General features: G+C 43.2%; 1 protein-coding gene across 1 annotated transcript; it reads right to left on the bottom strand.

Annotated features, from left to right (window-relative positions):
• Positions 1–4,442: 4,442 nt before the first annotated feature.
• LOC115321694 lies at positions 4,443–16,028 on the bottom strand. The gene is made up of 5 exons (XM_042293850.1): positions 15,885–16,028; positions 14,840–15,012; positions 9,647–9,717; positions 6,836–7,039; positions 4,443–4,729 (listed from the first exon to the last, which is right to left on the bottom strand). Exons 1-5 carry the CDS (start codon positions 16,026–16,028, stop codon positions 4,443–4,445), a joined length of 879 nt encoding a protein of 292 aa, XP_042149784.1.
• Positions 16,029–18,392: the final 2,364 nt, after the last annotated feature.

The following is an 18,392-nucleotide window of genomic DNA, read 5'->3' as shown; positions in this document are numbered from 1 at the left end:
GAGACAATCAGGACACGAAAAAAGTGTGTATTAAACCACCCCCCTCATTTCGCGGGTAGCCAATCGGCATCACGGAATGAAGGAGGACAACTTAGTCAGGCAGGTTTAGGCTTTCGTCCTAAGTCGAATAACCTACCTAGGTCCCTTCCTTGACCTCAAGGCGGATATGCGCAATAAAATCAACGCTTTAATAAAAAGGGCTTACAAGCAGGCAATCGGCCTACAAATCACGACCCCCAACGAGTGCTGTGAAGCACTAGGATTGCGCAAAACGCTAGACGAGCTAGTAGATCAGCACAGAGGATAGCGCAGATGGAAAGGCTTACCAAGAGCCCGACTGGCAGCCACATCCTCCAGACACTACATATCAACTACGAAGGAAGACTCGGGGAGAAACACGACATTCCACCCGACATCAGAGGGCATATACACATCCCACCATTACCAAGAAACATGCACCCCGAACACTATACGGGACGCGGGCAGGCCAAAGCGCAAGCACTAGACCAAAGTTTCGCACACCTCGAGGACGCGGTCTACGCGGACGCCGCAGATTACAGTACTCCTGACGCTATGGCCATATCGGTAGTTGACCGACAGGGCAAGTTAATCAGTTCTGGCACGGTCTTTATGACTTCACCGGAGGTTGGGGAGGAAGCCGCAATTTGACTGGCAATGACCTCGTCCTCCCGGATCAAATTCAGAGTAAGCGACTCCAAGCCGGCAATTTTAAATTACACGAGGTGCCGCATATTGTCCGAGGCACTCAAAAATCTACGGACGGGTTTCCACGGAGATCAAGTTCGGAGAGTTCAAATTGTGTGGGCGCCAACTCACTCTTGCCTGCCGGGGAACGAGAAGGCGCACGACGGTGCTCGAGGCTTAACCGACCGGGCCGACGTCACCAACATCTTTGGCACGCACTCGTTGCGTCGGTCGGACAGACACAGGCTAGTTGCCTACCGGGACGTAATTAACGACTACCGGTTGGGAGGGGCTAACTACCCCGCAGCAGACAGGACACTCTCCAAATGGCAGGCAGTGGCGTGGCACCTTCTTCAAACTAATACATTTCCAAATTCAGTGGCGTACAGCCGCTGCTATCCGGTGCCTTACTCCAGCGCATGTAAGCATTTCGAGGACAGGGCCAACCTGCAACATATGATCTGAGTCCCTCTCCCATTGAAAAATATAGAAAGAACAGAAATACAGCTCAAAGTTTACTGTTAAACATTAGAACCTCCGAGCAGTGGGAGACCGTGCTGCACAGCTCGGACCCGGGAGAACAGGTCCGTCTGGTCCAGATGGCCGTGGCCGCCGCAGAGGAACAAGGACTCCTGGCCGCCGGCTGAGGGGGGGGAGGGGTGGCTCTGTCTAGACTCCATCTTCCCTTACCCCATCTATGGACAAATACCTATTGTCATCATCATCAGTTTTGTCAAGGTGTATGTTTGTCAGACATATGCTTTTGTCAAGGGTGCCCGACCTATGGGGAGAACTCGAGGTTATTCGATTCAGCAAAATTTTCTCTTGGACATATGCTGCACCGCATAAAAAAGGTGTGCGAAAGAAGAAACTTTTTTTCAACCAACACATTGTAATATTTCACACACGAACATCACAGTCAAAGCTTTCGCTCCCCGATAAAAACACATTTTGATTATCAGTTTTGCCATGTTAGCAATAAAAAAACCGCTAAACTTAGAAGAGGCACGAATGACAATGTAATACAAATAATTAATTTTTATTAGTCCATTAACACTCTAAATAAATAAAATTATGTTCAAAGGAAAGCACTTGTTTTTCTCGTCGGACTCTTGGCGCCAAGGTGCTTCGTTGGCGCTCTCTAATGGTTTCCGCTCATGACGTGACGAGCAGAATTTTCCTCGTCCTGAGGTCACGAGTGGCCTTCTTGCCTACTTATTATCAGTTGCGAACTAAGCTCCATGGTGCGTGTGAAAAGCACGATATAAGTTGGGAATCATCGCGTTCTTAAAACAACGCCGTCAAAGTGAATAAAGACGTATAGTGAGCGTTTGCCCAATCACGAATGCCGATCACAAAGACGCTCTTGGGTGCCAATCTTACCAATAGCCTCTCCTGTTTCTTCTTCCAGAGTGAGATGTTCTCTGTCATTTTCTACGACTTGAGGGTTTTTATTCCTCATCACAGTCGTGGCCTTCACAAAATATGATTAACTATCGCCAGCACACACGCACATAGAATTTCTTTTTTTTAAACTATGTCTGTGCACAGAAAGATTTCATCACGATTTGATATGTGTAATGCACTCTCGAATCGCACATAGTTATGTTGTGCAGTAGCTGTTTTTGGTCGTCTGACGGTACTTGTAACTTCCAGCATTCCTGTCTCCAAGTTTCGGGTCCTATAGCAGCTTCAGAAAAAAAGTATATAAAAACAAAAACGTTGCGATTTGGTTTCCTGTGACTATCGGGAACTGTCTTCATTGACGCGTGATGCGTGTGTTGAGAACGTAAGGGATTGTATCTAAGCAATATTTGCTGAAAGTACAAAATCGCTGCACCGCCTGTTTTATATATTCATTTCCTTTTTGATGCGGATATCAATTTAAGAATTACTCGGCAAGCAAGTGCACTGCTCCACGATTTATGCGGCTCTAGGCTTCCAATTAACAATAAGAATGGATCGTCGTTGAAGTGCACAACGACTTTTGTAATGTATTACTTTTTGAGGTTGGCCCCTTACGCGTTCAATGACGTGAGCAATACATTTACCTTACCAATGTAGAAATGTTTCCAATTTGGCTTTTGCTGCAGCTGCTTTAGGAAAAGGTATTATGTTCTCTCTTTTGCGCTTGACCAGGATTGTTCATTTGAATCAGAAACTGCGCCCTGAAGTTGATCAGATATTTCCGAGACATATGAGACTGCTGGCTACTCCTGAAGTATTTTAGTTTTTCTCTTTACGAGCATCGATATTTTTATTCTCGCAAACGAATGGATATAATTCCCAGGGGTCTTCTTAAAAATGTGTATCTTGGGAACGGCGTATTCAGAAAGAAAACCAATATGAAAAAGAACTATTTGAAACTCTCGCCCGAATCAATCACATATAGTTGTCCAAATGGTGCACAGCTGCAACATCCATGGTGTTAACTGGCCATGGGCTCATGATCCGGCGGGGCAGGTTGTCGACGTCTTGAGGGAGTTTCACACAATTACAGGTTATGCTAAAATCTCATTCTTGCATTCTAAGGACTTACCTCTAAAACAAGGGGCAGATTCCTTTAAGCACAAAAGCCAGCAGAAGCGTGATCATCAGCGATCACAAAACAAAAGGGCGTCAAAACAAGCCCGGCTGAAATTTTGCGACTGCCGAGACAGCAGCTAAGCAGTAGTGTTTATTGCGGGTAGAAAAGTACTCACTCAGTTTTGTCCTGAGAGGAGTTAGTAGAAAATATAAAAACGAGTTCTTCTTTTCGTTTTGCAAAAGGGAATGGTATTCTCAGTTCTTATTGCGATAGCCATATTTGGGGTGCTTTATCGTAATCATTTTGATATGCAACAAAAACGAAAATACACGCGGGGGTAGTTAGAAAGGAGATAACTTGAAAAAAAGAAAAAAATCCCAGCGCCCTTTAAGCGGAGTCAAACGCGGGACACCATGAATCGTGAGCACAACGTTCAAACACTGGACCACGAGGGAGACATTTTTTTTTATTAATTGCACGAGCCAATGGAGATACTTTTGAAGCAATATTTATAAGGTTACCTTTTATCTACCTATCGCGTGCATTGACAGGTCGTGGTACGAGGCGCTCCTTGGATGTAGCGCAGTCTTCACAGCGCAATGCAAAAGGAACAAGTTGTCTGACGAGGATATAGCTAAACAGAAGTGTCAATCTACTGAGTATTACCATTTACGTGGAATGGAAATGGCCGACCATTTGACGCGCCATTGCCTTCTATAGCCGTATACTCAACTTAATCAGCGGCATGCTGCCTTCATACCAGACAAGCAATGCTATTGCAATTCAATGTAGTCTGTCGCCAAGCCCCGCAGAAGCGCAGGTCCCTTTGTTTTATTTACAGCAACCATTTTCAAGTCACAAATGGCAATTGAAAAGCAAACAATTCTTTATTACTTTTTTTTAATTCGACAAAACAGACACCAAGTCTACCTTAGGTACTCCTCGCTAAAGTTTCTTTTTCTATCACTAGTCCATTTTTTTTCCCGCACTGCAGTGTGCAAGATTTTTTCTTGAACTATCACACGGCATAAAGTCCTCCTGCTTTCTGCACTTTTCCGAAATCATCCGCAGTGTTTAAATGACTGTCTTAGATACTATGCTGGTTCACATTCGTGGAGCAATTAAAAACAACCTCGAAAGACACGATGTTGGTGGTTTAATCGCGATGTCCGATACAGAGACGGTAAGTGTATTTGCTGAACTTATTGCACTAATTACTGGCGTTTACGTCACCCGATGAGGCGTTATCTGTGTTATCTATCTTGTTGCAATCTTCCTTGTCATAAATTCGGTATGTCGGATATCCACAGTTGAGAAGAAATGCGTATCGACAGCTGGACGGAAGTTGCTTAAATAAGGAATCATACAAATACGTAGTTTTACTCGAACTGTCCAATTCCTTCTTCTTTTCCTCAATTGCGTCGCTTCCTGCTTTTGTAGTGACTTGGGGAATCGTCACATTTTTTAACCAATCTTCCCTCAACCAAATTTCACAAGCTGGAAAAAAAAAGCGATACTTTGAGACAATGGGTAAGACGCGCATTTTAGTATATAACAGTTCGCTTAGCATACAACAAATAAAAAACAAGCGGTTTAAGGGCGAAAATATAAACATAAGTTTGCCTCACTTGAAAAAGTTAAATAAAGAAAAAAATAAGATATTCCTTTTAAACGGTGCGCAAAGGAAAATGTAATTCAAATTTACTAACCGAGTTTAATCGTTTAAATATGCTTTCAAATGTATGGTCTGAGATTTTAAACTCGATGTTCATCAGTGTAGCTATCGCTGCGAGCTTTGGCGATTAGTAATGCTGCACCATATCACCTCTCTCCTAGTTTTTAGGATCCGAACGAGTTTATTAAGGAGTATTTTCAATATCGGCCTGTCTATGAAAATTAAGACAAATATTGAGCAAGACGGCTAACATCTTTTTTACAATCAACATGCAATAAGGGGTTTTGACTCTCGAACTTGAATAGGTTATCTGCAAGTAGAGCGAAGGTAATGAGTTAGATATAATGTCAGGAAAACCAGTCTAATCTTTCACCCGTGGCCTTGTGTCTAGGTAGAAACAAAATACTAAAATCAGAATATACAATAGCACACACGACTTGACCGCTGGTTTCCTCTAGTAAAACTGTTTGCACCCTTGTATTAGGGGCGTTGCACTACATTATTTTAATCAAGTGCTTTATTTTTTATGCCTTGTATTTTATGTGAAGCTTCGAATATTAGCTGCAGTCGGGGTGGCACCAAGTTCAGATCTCCAGGATTTAGGACCCATGAAATCGGGACATGGAGATGTATTTGCATATTTAATAAACTATAGTGTCCTCCGGCCTATTGGCACCATGATTGCGTACTTCATTTATGACTTTCTTTTTTTTTTTACTTAAGTGAAAAAGCAAACAATAAGAGGAGCATCTTTTAATATTAGCATGGGACGAACATGGTAGCTACACAAGCGTTAGGACTGCAACTCTTCGCCAGGTTCGTGGCTGAGGGTGCAGTGTTCTAGGATATATTTAATTTCAGCTCCCAATACTTCTTTACGATTCACCTGACCTGTAGAAATGCTTCAGTATATTCACCAAACGTTAATATCACAAGGACCGCTCGAGATTTTGGCAAGAGTATAAAACGAGTCATATAAGTTTCCGCATAGAGTCAGCATCATGGTAGTGTGCAAGCCTGCCTGCCACGCCGACAACAACGGATCCTAGAGACGTTAGCAAGGAGCCGCGCTTTAAGAGCTAGTCTGGCCACCGTGAATGGAAAACGCTTTTTTTTGTGAGTCTGGAATCCGTGCGTACGCCTCAGAAATGCTTGACTCTCATAGGATACACCCACACAAGGAGCAAGATGGCGGCGCCCAGAGGCCGTACTTGTAAGCGTCTACAGATCCTTCCAATAATCACCTTCTGCGCGCTGCCATCCTTGTCCACTGGGTTGTGAACCGCGTTCTGAGCATGCGCAGTTGCTTTCTTCTGCGGAATATCAGGCGGCGGACATGAGTCAACTGCCCAGTGATCTGGATGACAGCTATAGAAAGGTTTATCTTTTAGCTTGTATAGAAGAGGGCTCTTGCTTCATTTGTAACAGTTCATTCTGAAGATGCCACTTGCATAGGTAGCAAGACATCTATCTTTGTGTTATAGCTTTGTTATTTTGTTTTAAGTCCGAGTAAACTTTTAGACTTATCACCCTGCGCTTGGATAAATTCTCCCGGCCTTTGGGACTTTTTTACAATCATTGAACGCTTAGTTGTCGGTTCCTGGACGCCACGTGGCTCGAAAAATATTTTAGTTGTTGTTAAGGGCGAAACGATTTCGAATATCTTGCTAAAATGTATGTTTGGACTACTCGATTCACTAGCATCTTGGTTTAAAACAGCGCGAAAGAACAACAACAAAGTGAAGACAAGACAGATGACAGCGCTGTTGTTTGTCTCGTCTTGACTTTGTCCTTGCTTCTGGTCGCACTCTTTTAAACCAAGATGTCGAATATCTTGCATATATCTAAATTCAATTAATTTATTTTTGCGCCTGGAAAATGTTATTTATAAGTTGCTGCAGTATTTCAGATCATTTCATTATACCCACATGCATCATCGTTATCATTTTGTATTGATCTCAATACATGACATAAGGGATTGCTAAATATAACGTAGTTTTCTGAATATTCAGTGAAGGGATTTCGCCCACATTCCAGATGAAATATGATGCAGCCTGTTGATTCGCAGAAGAAGTCGAAATTGAGATCGTAGCAGCTTCCATTTGGTGATGTCGCTGTACGCTTAGGGTGGCCTTGAAAAGAAAAATAGAAGATAATTTTTTTTATTAAGTGGTGCGTTGTGAGGCTTGACAGCATGCGCACGGATCGGGCTTGAGTCAGGACTTGGCGTGTAGCGTCAACGCCCAAAATTACACAGAGCACAATATTTTGAAAAAATGCCAGAAACAGCTATAATTGCAGTTAACAATAAAAGGCGTCAGCACTTAGACAGAGCAAGTAAAGAAGACAGAAAATGAGTATGTAGCCACGGATAATAGATCCCATTTAAAAGTTTCCACACCAATAGCTGTTGGGTCAACTATCTGAGTACGCCGCTGTTTGAGCATGTGCATTGTGCTCATCTTAAGGAGGAGTGCTGTATCAGCGGTTGACAAAAACTCGAAATAAATCCCACGCTTCGTGCCCGAAAAATGGCGACCGCCAGTGCTGCTCTGGGGAACTTTCGAAGATAGTGTGTTGCGCTGATCATTTAAGGCTCTGGTATGATCCGACGTCGAGTGTAGCAAGTGCGGCGTAGCGCAGCGCACACATATACTTATTGTACTTGCGAGCAGAACTCGATAAGATACTTATCGAGTTCTGCTCGCCCGCCAATCAAACGCGCGCGTTCTGTGCTACGCTGCGTTCGCTTCGCTCAACATTGGAGTATAACAGAGCCTTTCGACTAAGGCCGTCGAATGCCCACAATGTAGCCAGGTGAAGACGCCATTGAGCTTTCCGGTTCGTTGATGTTGGTGGCGGATGTCTTCCACGTTCAGGCCCCGAATAAAAACGAACGAAAATGGTTTTCTATATAGCATTTGTGCGTAACCTTCTGTCCGTCTTGAATGGCGTAACTTCGTGTTTGTGCATTTTCTTCATACCCAGGCGTTGGAAGTTGATACCACTGCAAGCAACTGCCAATCGTTTTTTTCTGTCTCCCACATATTTCTAATAACTTACACGAGGTTTTAATATGACGTACTTTCTGTTTCCCATAAGCTACACAAAACTACGTAGGAATTGAAATAATTACAAGAAGTATTTATGAAATCCGCCTAAACTTCCACTTACAGGGTAACACAAGGTCGCGGTTTCCAAACATGCTCTCGCTGAACGTACGTCTAGCATAGTACGTCTCAAATTAAGGGAGGAGCGCCAGCTTGCCCGCGTTTGTCAAAAGTTACTCGTGCACTAGGCCTTGGCTTTGAATTTGGGGAGTCTTAAAGCAGGGGAGAGAAACCGAGCACAATACGTAAGTCTTGGGAGCACATGGAAAGATTGAAAGGAACTGTAATTAAAAACAAAGGCCAGCACCGCTGCGCGCACATCAAGCGCTCGCGAACGAAATATTTTAGACGGTTACAGGAACGCTTTAGTAGCTGACAGACGCCATTTTGTTGCTCTCAGTTGCCGCGCTGCGACGTTATTAGAAAAAAAAAGCTTGAAAGTGTAGGCGTGGCCTGCTTTATACTGACAAAACCTGGCAGATTGTCACGTGACGCTGCCGCCAAAAGTGAAAAGGTAGAGCTGCAGACAACAGCCGTGTAACGGGCGCCCCGCTGCGGCGAGACGGCGAAACACACTTGTTCCGAGTGATGGAATGTCCGCTCGTGTTTCTCGCGTTCCTCGCGCTACCGCTTCCTTTCTCTTCGGGTTTGAAAACCATGTTTCGGGTCCTCGCCGCTGCAAAAGCTGTGCGCTGAACACCAGACTCCCCGAGAAATTCTCTGTGCTACCAGACCCTCGCGCTTCGAATCTGCGAACGGGAACTCTATGGCTCCGCCATCGAACTGGCAGGTTTTGTGAGTATAGAGGAGGCTATGGTTTAGGTAATCGAAAAAATTTAGTTGCTTCAGGTTAATACGAGATAACTGTCAAACGTGCATTAAATAGTGTCTTTTCATCAAATGTTTATAATAAAACCTTGAATAATAATTTCATATTATATGAAGTACGATCCAAAAAAAAAAGAAGAAAGGGTAACTATTTCAAGGGTTGTATACAACTGAACATGCGCATATTTTGAAAACAAAAAGAAGAACATACATGGTAAAAATATATTGAATAATCTCAATTTACTCATACACATAAGGAACGAAATGTTGCAGAGCAAAGCAGAGTTATAGTTTGAATGTCAACATTTTGGTAATGTGAGGCACTTGCACATTATAAGCGACCTCGTATTGCTGGTAAGTTTACACCGGTTTATGTGCACCCCCAAATGTTCGATACAAAATAGCTCAGTGGAGTTTATTTAAGCTAATATTAACCCCTGTGCGTCCACAGAAGTTATTCAAACGAACATGACATTGTAGTAAACCACACCAAAGCAATAGTCGCACTCGGTACTCAAATATAAAAAAAAATAGATACTTGCACGCAGCTTTAGTATGAAACATGTGTGAAGGGTAAATAAATCAATGGAGACCACGTAAAATTTCAAGACCAGTGCTGTTAGTCGACAGATGTCCCGTTGACAACCTGGCAATTGAACTGTGCTTAATTAATTCATAAATAGTTGCTGCATTCATGGTGCGTTTCCCGGCGACAACTGGTTCGCTCACAACGCTTGCCAGAAATCGTGCGGTGACGATGTAAGTGTGAATTATTACTAGAAGAAATGGTAAAATACGTACCCAGTTGCATATTATTTTCAGTACTGTAATCTTTTTGTTTTACAGCTTGAACAAATTGCGTTTTTGATTTTCTGTAGCACGAAATGGGAAAAATCACAATGTGTAGACATCTTGTTCACACTTAAAGTCCGACGTACAACCTCGATTTTCTGCAGGAATGATATTCCTCTTAGCGCACCACTCTCCTAAGCTGCGAGTGGAGCCGATTCGGGGCAAGGTAGAACGTGGAGAGGATATAGGAAAGGAGAAGGCGTGCGATGCCTAGTTAATGTTTAACAAACAACGTTTGTTACATATTAACTAGGTATTATCTTTCACGCTTTTTTAAGGCCATAGTAACATAAGTTTTAGCCATTGTGCATTTAGACTCAAATTCATAAATCAGAAAGATCAAGAGTAACCAAAACTTAATGTAAAGTTATAATTTAGCAGTTTGCGTACCTTCAGATTAGCCAAAATTATTTCAACAATATGCAATAGACTTCACTCGTTCTCGATACAAACGTCTAGCTTGAAATAAAAAACAAATATTGAAACGTTTGCTCATTTTTAAATTATGTAAACTGAACCTATCAAAAGGGCTCAAACTTAATTCCGTGTGTGTGTCAAATACCGGCAAGGGAAAAAGAAAGGATTCTCATGTTTAAGTTTTTTTATCTTTTCGTAGGTAAATTAAATTAAACCTGACAATAAAAGTGTTCTTCATTATAAAAAAAAAAAAATAACGCTGTAGTTTAACGAAACAATACCATCCAAGGGAGAATCGGTGGCCAAGTGGCAATAAAAAAGAAAAAAAAAAAAAAGATCGGTGGCCGAGTGTTTTAGCGCACACCAGCTCGGAACGCGTGGAGCGAAAGATCGCGCTGCAGGATGCAGTATTCTGGGTACTACATCCCCACCCCTGCCCGTTTTGATCTCAATGAGTATCGTACGGGCGTGCGGTCCTGCATCACTACTGCGTGGTGCACGTTAAAGACCCCAGGCTAGCGGTTGTACTGCACTGGCTAAATTGCTCATCCACAGCGAGTGAGTCGTCGCAACTTTGAAATGGCTGACCAACTACAAGCGGTACAAATATCCAGACCACCCCAATTCTTCTTCTTCAATACCGTCCAAAATAAACTAGGCACAGACACGTGAATCTGAAGGAAAAAACTATTTTTCTAAACTATGCTACGAACATAAAATTCTTAGCCTTTAAAGGTTTGTATATGCTTGCTACTATGAATGTGCCAGGTATGCGAAAGCGCTATATTTGATAAAGGACAAATAAGACTGGTTCACAGATAGACGATTATTTTTTTAGATCGTTCTTGTAAATTCTTGCCGGCTCCCAGTGGGGAGCCGGCAATTTAAGTCTGTTTTCATTTTCAGTAAATGGCCCTTTTTGGGTTTTTTTCCACAGAACGGTAGGTGTCTTTTACCCGTATTTTAATCTTGCTTTAGTGAAACTAATTTTCTTTTACTTGCGCTGTCTGATCCTTATGGTCACATTCATGCTTCCAGTATGTGCGGATTATACTCCTTAAAAAGGAGGTACAACAATTTTAGGGATTTGGTGAGTTAACTACAAGAATTAGTCAGTATCACCTATAGAACGAAGAACACCAAACCCTTTTACTTTTTGTGCGCTAATTTTTATTTAATAAAAAATAAAGCAAATCGAAGGTCGCCGTACCCCTCAACTCTCACCCCGTATTTTGATTGACGTCACTTGTAGCACCACCTTGTCTCCCGTTGGGTTGGGAACCTAGCGCACCCTCTGCGATTGCCCAATGCATCGCCGAAGGTTGCGGCGTGCGATCTACACAAAAGACTGCTCACCAAGGGGCTGACGCCGATTTAAGCACCGGGTGGGGACTGGTTTTTTTTACTAATGTTTTATTCATTTATTTAGTCGTTACCTATACAACGACACGCGGGCTTGACGTCACGGAGCTGCGGCGGCGCTGCGATCGCGCCGGAGCCGGGTGGTGTGGGCAAAAGCGCGCACGTTTCGCATGGCCGTCATAGCATTTCAGCATGCCGCGAAGCTGTGTTGCCGTTAATTGCACCGAAATGTACAAGAAAAGCAGCGGAGTGAGTTTCCACAAGTTCCCGGCAGACTCTGAAAGGCATAGAAGCCGTGGATCGGAAAAAAATGGTCGGATCGCGCAAACGATCGTTTGTGCGGCTGACACTTTCTTGAAGGCAAGTGCGGCTTCCATTTCAATCTCCGTCCCGAGGCTTGCTTATGTGCAGGGAAACCGTTGTGTGATCGAGACCTCTAGGATTTTGTTCGCATGGTGTTCGCGCACAAAGCATCGGCCAAGCGCTCGTCGGAGGCTCGCTACGCACGTGCTACCCAGCAGAACGGCAGTGTTGTAGGCGACGCGTTGCTGAGTTACGTTACCTAAAACTAAAAGAAACGCGTTACCTCTACCGATAAAATTAACGCACATTACTTCTGCGTTACTTTTTTAAAATTATGATTTAACACAGTTTACAGTTTTGACGATACAGGTTATATATCAAGAAACGTTATGTTCATGCAGAAACTTAACATAATTATTTTATTTCTTTTTACGGTTTCACCTAAATACTCATGAGAAAAAACGCAAAGAAAAACATGGCTTGACGCCTAAAACACGGAAGGAATTGAAGCGTAAGTTTCGTTAAGATTTGAGGAGTAGTAACGAGTAACGTAACTACGTTACTTGAAATAGTAGCGCTAGAACGTTTCCCGTTACTGTGTCGAAAACGTAACGAGTATAGTTTGTACGTTACTGAAAAAAGTAACGCGTTACCGGCAACGCGTTACTTGTAACGTGTTACCGCCAAGACTGCAGAACGGACAAAGCGCTCCTGCTTGTCATGCCTTGTGGTCATGAGGGTAGGAAAAATACCATACCTTGACTTGAAGACGCTGTGTGTATTTAATCAATTAATGAATACACACACTTCCGCAGACCCAGAGTCTGCTGATCCTGCCGGCAGTGCGGGAACCGACTAGAAGTAATCGTAGGCCTCGAGAGACTTGTACGCCTGCACCGTGTCGGCCGGGAACTGGCTTGGCGAAAAAACTAAATAAACGACGACATGAACCGTCGACTTCGTTGGCAGCAACTTTACGTCGGAACTCCACCAGGCCTTGTTTACGGCGTACGGATCCTCGTAGGTAACGCCGTCCATGCACAGTTTTTTCCGATACCGCTGCCGTTCAGGATCGGGCAGCGAGCTCAAAAAGCCGGGCATAGCATACGACATACGTTGTGAGGAAATACGACGCACAAATAAAGATACAAGCGTCCCTACAACGTCAACAACGAGCGCACGCCATAGAACGTCGGAGAGCCGAGCTGCTTTTGCCCACATAGCTACCGCGCATGCTCCGCCTTCAGGCCGTGTTGGTAAACACAGTCGCTCCGCGTGTCGGTTTATATTTCGGCCTGGGGGCATTATTGTTGGGGGATAACTTATATGTTAACACAACAAATACAGAAATGGAGATGCAAAAAATATCAATGCATGGTGACATCTGCTACAAGTAATTCGATGCGGAATCCCCCCCTCCCCCCCTCCCCTCCCCCCCAAAAAAATCTGAACATTAGGAGCAAATGACGGTGTCCCGTCATTTGCTCCCAATGACGGGACGCCGTCACTTCCATGTCTGCACACCCGGCTACAGGTCGGCAAGTAATGCGTTGTTGTTTTTGTTTTTGCGTTTACACAGCGGAATCGCAATATTTCAGGGGAAGGGGACGTGTTTTCTGTCACTTGTGCCAAGTCAGACATCGACGTAATTGTGTTCCGAAATGCGTCGCTGGCACATCGGAACAATGGAGGAGCATGCCAATCAAAAGGCAACATTGCCTGAGGTCGGGGAGAAACAAAAGCACTTGTGCGCGTTTCGGGAGTAAGCAAACGTACGAGGTATGCCAGAAACTGACGAACTTCCACGTTGTATTCGCCTATACAGAATCAAGACACATACTGTGGTGTTGCAATAAAGTGACCAGTGTCGTATACGTGTTGTGTTATTGAAGGGCATACGAAGATCATATGTCGAAAATATGTAGATAAAATTAACCGCACCGAGCGGATAGACAATCGCTACTTAGCCGCCCTAAAGACAAGATCTCTGACGGCGTCGTGCTTCCAAGTTTGAGTCTCATAATTCCCCTTTCAAATGTGCTACTCCACCCCATCGCCTTGTCTTTTCGACGTTTTCTATTTGTTCTATGAGTGCACCGAACGGGATTGAAGGCAAGCAGAGGTGTTCTGAAAGCACATTCCGCCGTGTGGAGCGCGGTACGAAAATTGCAGCTACGTGGCACACCCTTGTAGTCCTCCAGAGGTTCTCTCCCTGTTTGTCCCGCCACGTGTACATGCATGCATGATTTCTTGTTTAGGAGCCATGAGAAACATAATAACAACATTTGCGGGACTCAAAGGCCATGCTTGAATATATCACGGGCCATTTTCATCTCCTAATGGTCTCTAAAGAAGAAATAATCGAAAACAGGCCAATGTAATAAACTTACTAATAAATGATTTAATTAGATTCAATAATCTGCATACTTTTGATTCTTTCTTCGTTAGAGACCACGCAAGATGTTGAAAATGTCCCGAAGATGGTATTTGATACAGGTTTTGTTAAAGCATATCTTGTCAGCCTTAGTTGGCTCAATTTGCGAAGCTTCCATACTGTTTTGTCCGGAGTTGCGAGAAAGCCTCATTTTTTTTTTTTTTTTCATTTTGTATAAGCGATGTTTGCTTCATGTTTTTTTTAATCTGTCCAAGTAAAATAAAGATTTACTTGTTCTCGCAGCCTGTGCATTATTCTTAAAATGTATTTTCGCCATGTATATTCACAATGGCACACCCATATGGGCTGCGCACAAGTGCATATGCGGTACTCAGACGGTGTAACTATTCTAATATATTATTGGTCCCTATCTTTCCTATGAGAGGACATTTCGTACTTCTGTATGCATCCTATTTTTAAGCCTCAGTAGACAGTTCGAAATAGTATATATACTAAATATTGGCTAAAAAATAAAGTAATTCAAGCACGCGATCGTGCTTCAGTGAAGCTCGTGGATACTTATCGGTTTTTGAAAAGGCACCTAACCCCTTCAATGGACTGGTTGGATATTTTAATGAAAACGTCTATCCTGGGGACATTGGAAAGCAATGAATTAACATACTTACATTTTTTTATCTTTTGTGTCGTACCATTTTGATGTGTAATTGGCACTCTTCAATGTGTCATTGAGGTCACTTGAATGCACTTGGAAACATTTCTTATCTCTGTAATGTCTACTGGTCCCCAACCCGGTACTATAAATGAGATAATAGCTCTGGTTCGCCGTAAACCTGATTGCCTGAAATATATATATATATAAATGTTTCTTATTATTTTTACGTCAATTAAGGGCTGTCCTCCAGTATAACTGGGTGTGCATTGATAAAGCCATAATGTGAAGACGCTTCTACTGAAAGCTAAGCTAAACATAAGAGGACTATCAATTTTTTTTTTTTTTGCGTTCATAATAAATTGGGATGAAGATTGAAAACGCACACTCCACTCTGATCTACGCTGTTTACGAGTGAAAAGTCGTCATTGATTCTCCAGAAGAATAAAAGTAATAAATGTAGACTCGACGTAAACAAAAATACTAAAAAGGCTTTGGCAACGATATTCGTGCTTGTAAAATTAACGTTAATAAATGAAAAATGTCCGAAGAAACGAACAAACAGGCAATATTGATATTAAGTAACAAAAATGGCCGCATGGATTTACCTTCATTCAGCTGGTTTTGATTGAAGGCATCACGTTTTATTGTATTAACCTTTGAAATTTGTGCCACCTGAGAAACCAGTATATCAAGCCGCTGCGAATAAAATGAAACTGCATTCTCTCCAAAGGTTAAAAACTTCTACGCATCCTCGAAGGCTCAGACTTCGTCCAAATATAACGCAAGACGTTAGTGAAAAATAGAAATTAAGAACCAATTGTAACTAACGGTTCTGGTTATAACATTTTAAGGCAATCGTCATTTTTTTTTACTACGCAATGAGGTTTGTTTTCAGCAGGGGCATCATTCGGGTACATGTATTTACACGGTCATCCGGCTGCCATCTCCTTACTAATATAAAAAGGATCTCGACTGAAACAGCAATATCGCTTTATCAGCAGGCAGAAGGCTATAATATCGCGACAAAAATTGATATCCCCAGTGAAAATAAATCATACTTTCCACGCTTCCTGCATCGCACCAAGGTTTTTTCTGTTCAGGTCAGGATTGTTGTCCGGCGGTTTCTTCCAACTTCGAAACTCTACGTTGGCGTATGCCGCTGAAACGCTGAGACAGAACACCAAATATTTGAGGGCCAGCATCGTTGACGGCCTCTCAAGCGCAGTGGCAATGTGGGCAGACCTGTTCGCTTTATATGGTTTCACCGATTACGTAATTCTTGGAAGAATCAAAGTTTTTGTTTGTTTTTGTTTTGAAAAGAAACACTCACTTGTGTGCACTTACAAAAGTCACGCTCTCCCACCTTTTTTTTTTTTTTTCGGATTGGGTGGGAGTGTCTCGTTTCATTTTGTCAGGCATTGAATCCCCCACTTGCAAGGATGTTCAATAATTCAGGGGTGGAAGCGCTGCGCCAATTGCGCCACTGTGCGCCAATCCACTTTTGCTGCGCCATCCTGCTCCAGAGCGCATATGTTGCGCCAAAAGTAACTAAACAATTTATTTATTTTTTGTAAGGCTATATTTAATTGAAATACTTTTTTATCGGCCACAGTGCTTTACCGTGTTGTGTTTGTTTAGGGCATTCCGAAAAAAAAAAAAAAAGGGACTTTCAGCAAACCGCTTCCGCGTACCGCGCACTACGGAAGCCTTTGAAACATGCTTTTAAGCGCGCGCCCGATCCTCCATACAGTGACCGCGGGTCGCGCGCTTCAAAGCAGGCTTCAAAGGCTCCCTCCGGTAGAGCGCGGTACGCGGTAACGGTTTGTTAAAAGGCCCTATTGCTATGAAACCACCATACCGATGTGGTCGTGTCAACGGCGTGTACGCCTGATCTCCGAAAATGGCACCTGCACAGGTCGATTTGTCATTGTACGTATCAGAACTCTGACAAACGACGAGACTATGCTTCGATGCATCGTATCGTCATTCATTTAATCTATTTTTTTTTTTTTTTGCGCACAGTGGCACTGATGATGACCGAGTGTATTCGAAATACGACGCACACGCATTAAATCATCGTAAAGTCTTGTGCAAACGCCCGCCCTCCCAAAAATCACACATCCCCTTTTATTTTTTTTATTTTATCTATTGCGTGATTTGCCATATGGGTACGCGACAAGCGTGCTCGCCGCGGGTTGCCTCGTGGTTATCGCACCATGACGCGCGAATCTGCAGGATCCGTACTACGCGGAGTATCCCTTCCCATGACTTGTAAATTCCTAATTCGTTCCCGCAGTTTTTTTTTGTCTAATTTTTGCGAGCGATATCAGTTCCGTGGCACCCTAGTTTGAGGGGGCCGGGTTCTTGCGTATATATCGCACTGTAAAGCGCGAATGCGCCGCGTCCGCCTTCTGCTGCCGTACCCGTGACAGGGGAGCTGTTAGCGAATTCCCACATACTTATTGCACAGGCGAGTTCGCCGTGTCTGCGATATCTATCAGTAGCGAAAAGACAGAGATTCCGTAGGCGAGCTGGTGATAGTTAATCATGATGTTTAAAAACCGAGACTGTGGTGAGGGAACAGTTAAGAAACTTTGAAGTTGAAGAGTTACCGTTTCACGTAGCTTGTAGTGTCCCCCCGACACCAGCGCGCACGCACGCCCGCACGCACGCACGCGCACACACAGACACACACACACACACACACACACACACACACATACACACAAGCAAGCGAGTAAGCAATGACTACTCTATAAAAATAAACATTTGGCATAATACATATTTTAGGTGCTTGGGGTGCTCTTGCTGAGACTGCTTCCGCGTTCCTTATTCTGTCGTAAACGTAACATATAAAAGCGATAATTGGTTGCCTCAATCATCTGTAGAGTTTCTTGTAAATGACGTGCGTGGCGAAGACACCTATGGCAGCCAGACAGCAAGCCGGGGGAGGACCCGGAGAACGGCGGGAATGTCCTGCTGAGCGAAGCAAATTCTAAACCGTTGTTAAGAATTTTAGAATGGAAAGAAGCGGAACTTGCTCTCTGCATCCATGCAATGCGGAGAGTGCTTCTGGCACGGGAGAAGCGGTGACTTCAGAACGACGCCAAGCTCTGAACGGTTTTGACTGAAATGGTAGTGGGTAGACCTCAATGGTAGGTGCCTTGAGATATACCCAGTATTTTTTTTTTTTAACCAGCCAATAAGAGCTCGGCGTTTTGACGTCACGCAACCCCTGTTCAAGAAGCAGACAAGCTTGCACTCCGCATTGACTTAAGAAAAACCTTCCGTTTTATTGCCTTACTTGCTAGTTTTGTCAGTCAATTTTTTTTATTTATTAAACTCCTAAGCAAGCTTTCTTGTTTCTATTTTGTCAGTGATGCCCCTTTTAGTGAGGGTTAATTAAGTGCGTATGTATGAGCAGGAATGGTATAGAACTATAGGTGGTATCATGAAGTTTTTCAATACTTTGCATTTGTACTTTTATCAGATAGTGTAGATTTGTACTCTCTTGAGTATTGGAATACTTTTGATTTGAACTCTGTTCAGAGTATTGGAATACTTTT

Source organism: Ixodes scapularis, unplaced genomic scaffold (assembly GCF_016920785.2).
Source record: "Ixodes scapularis isolate PalLabHiFi unplaced genomic scaffold, ASM1692078v2 PGA_scaffold5__190_contigs__length_132052651, whole genome shotgun sequence".
NCBI classification, from domain to species: Eukaryota; Metazoa; Arthropoda; class Arachnida; order Ixodida; family Ixodidae; genus Ixodes; species Ixodes scapularis.
The sequence above is the reverse complement of the archived record's forward strand: the minus strand, read 5'-3'. Positions and strand labels throughout refer to the sequence as shown.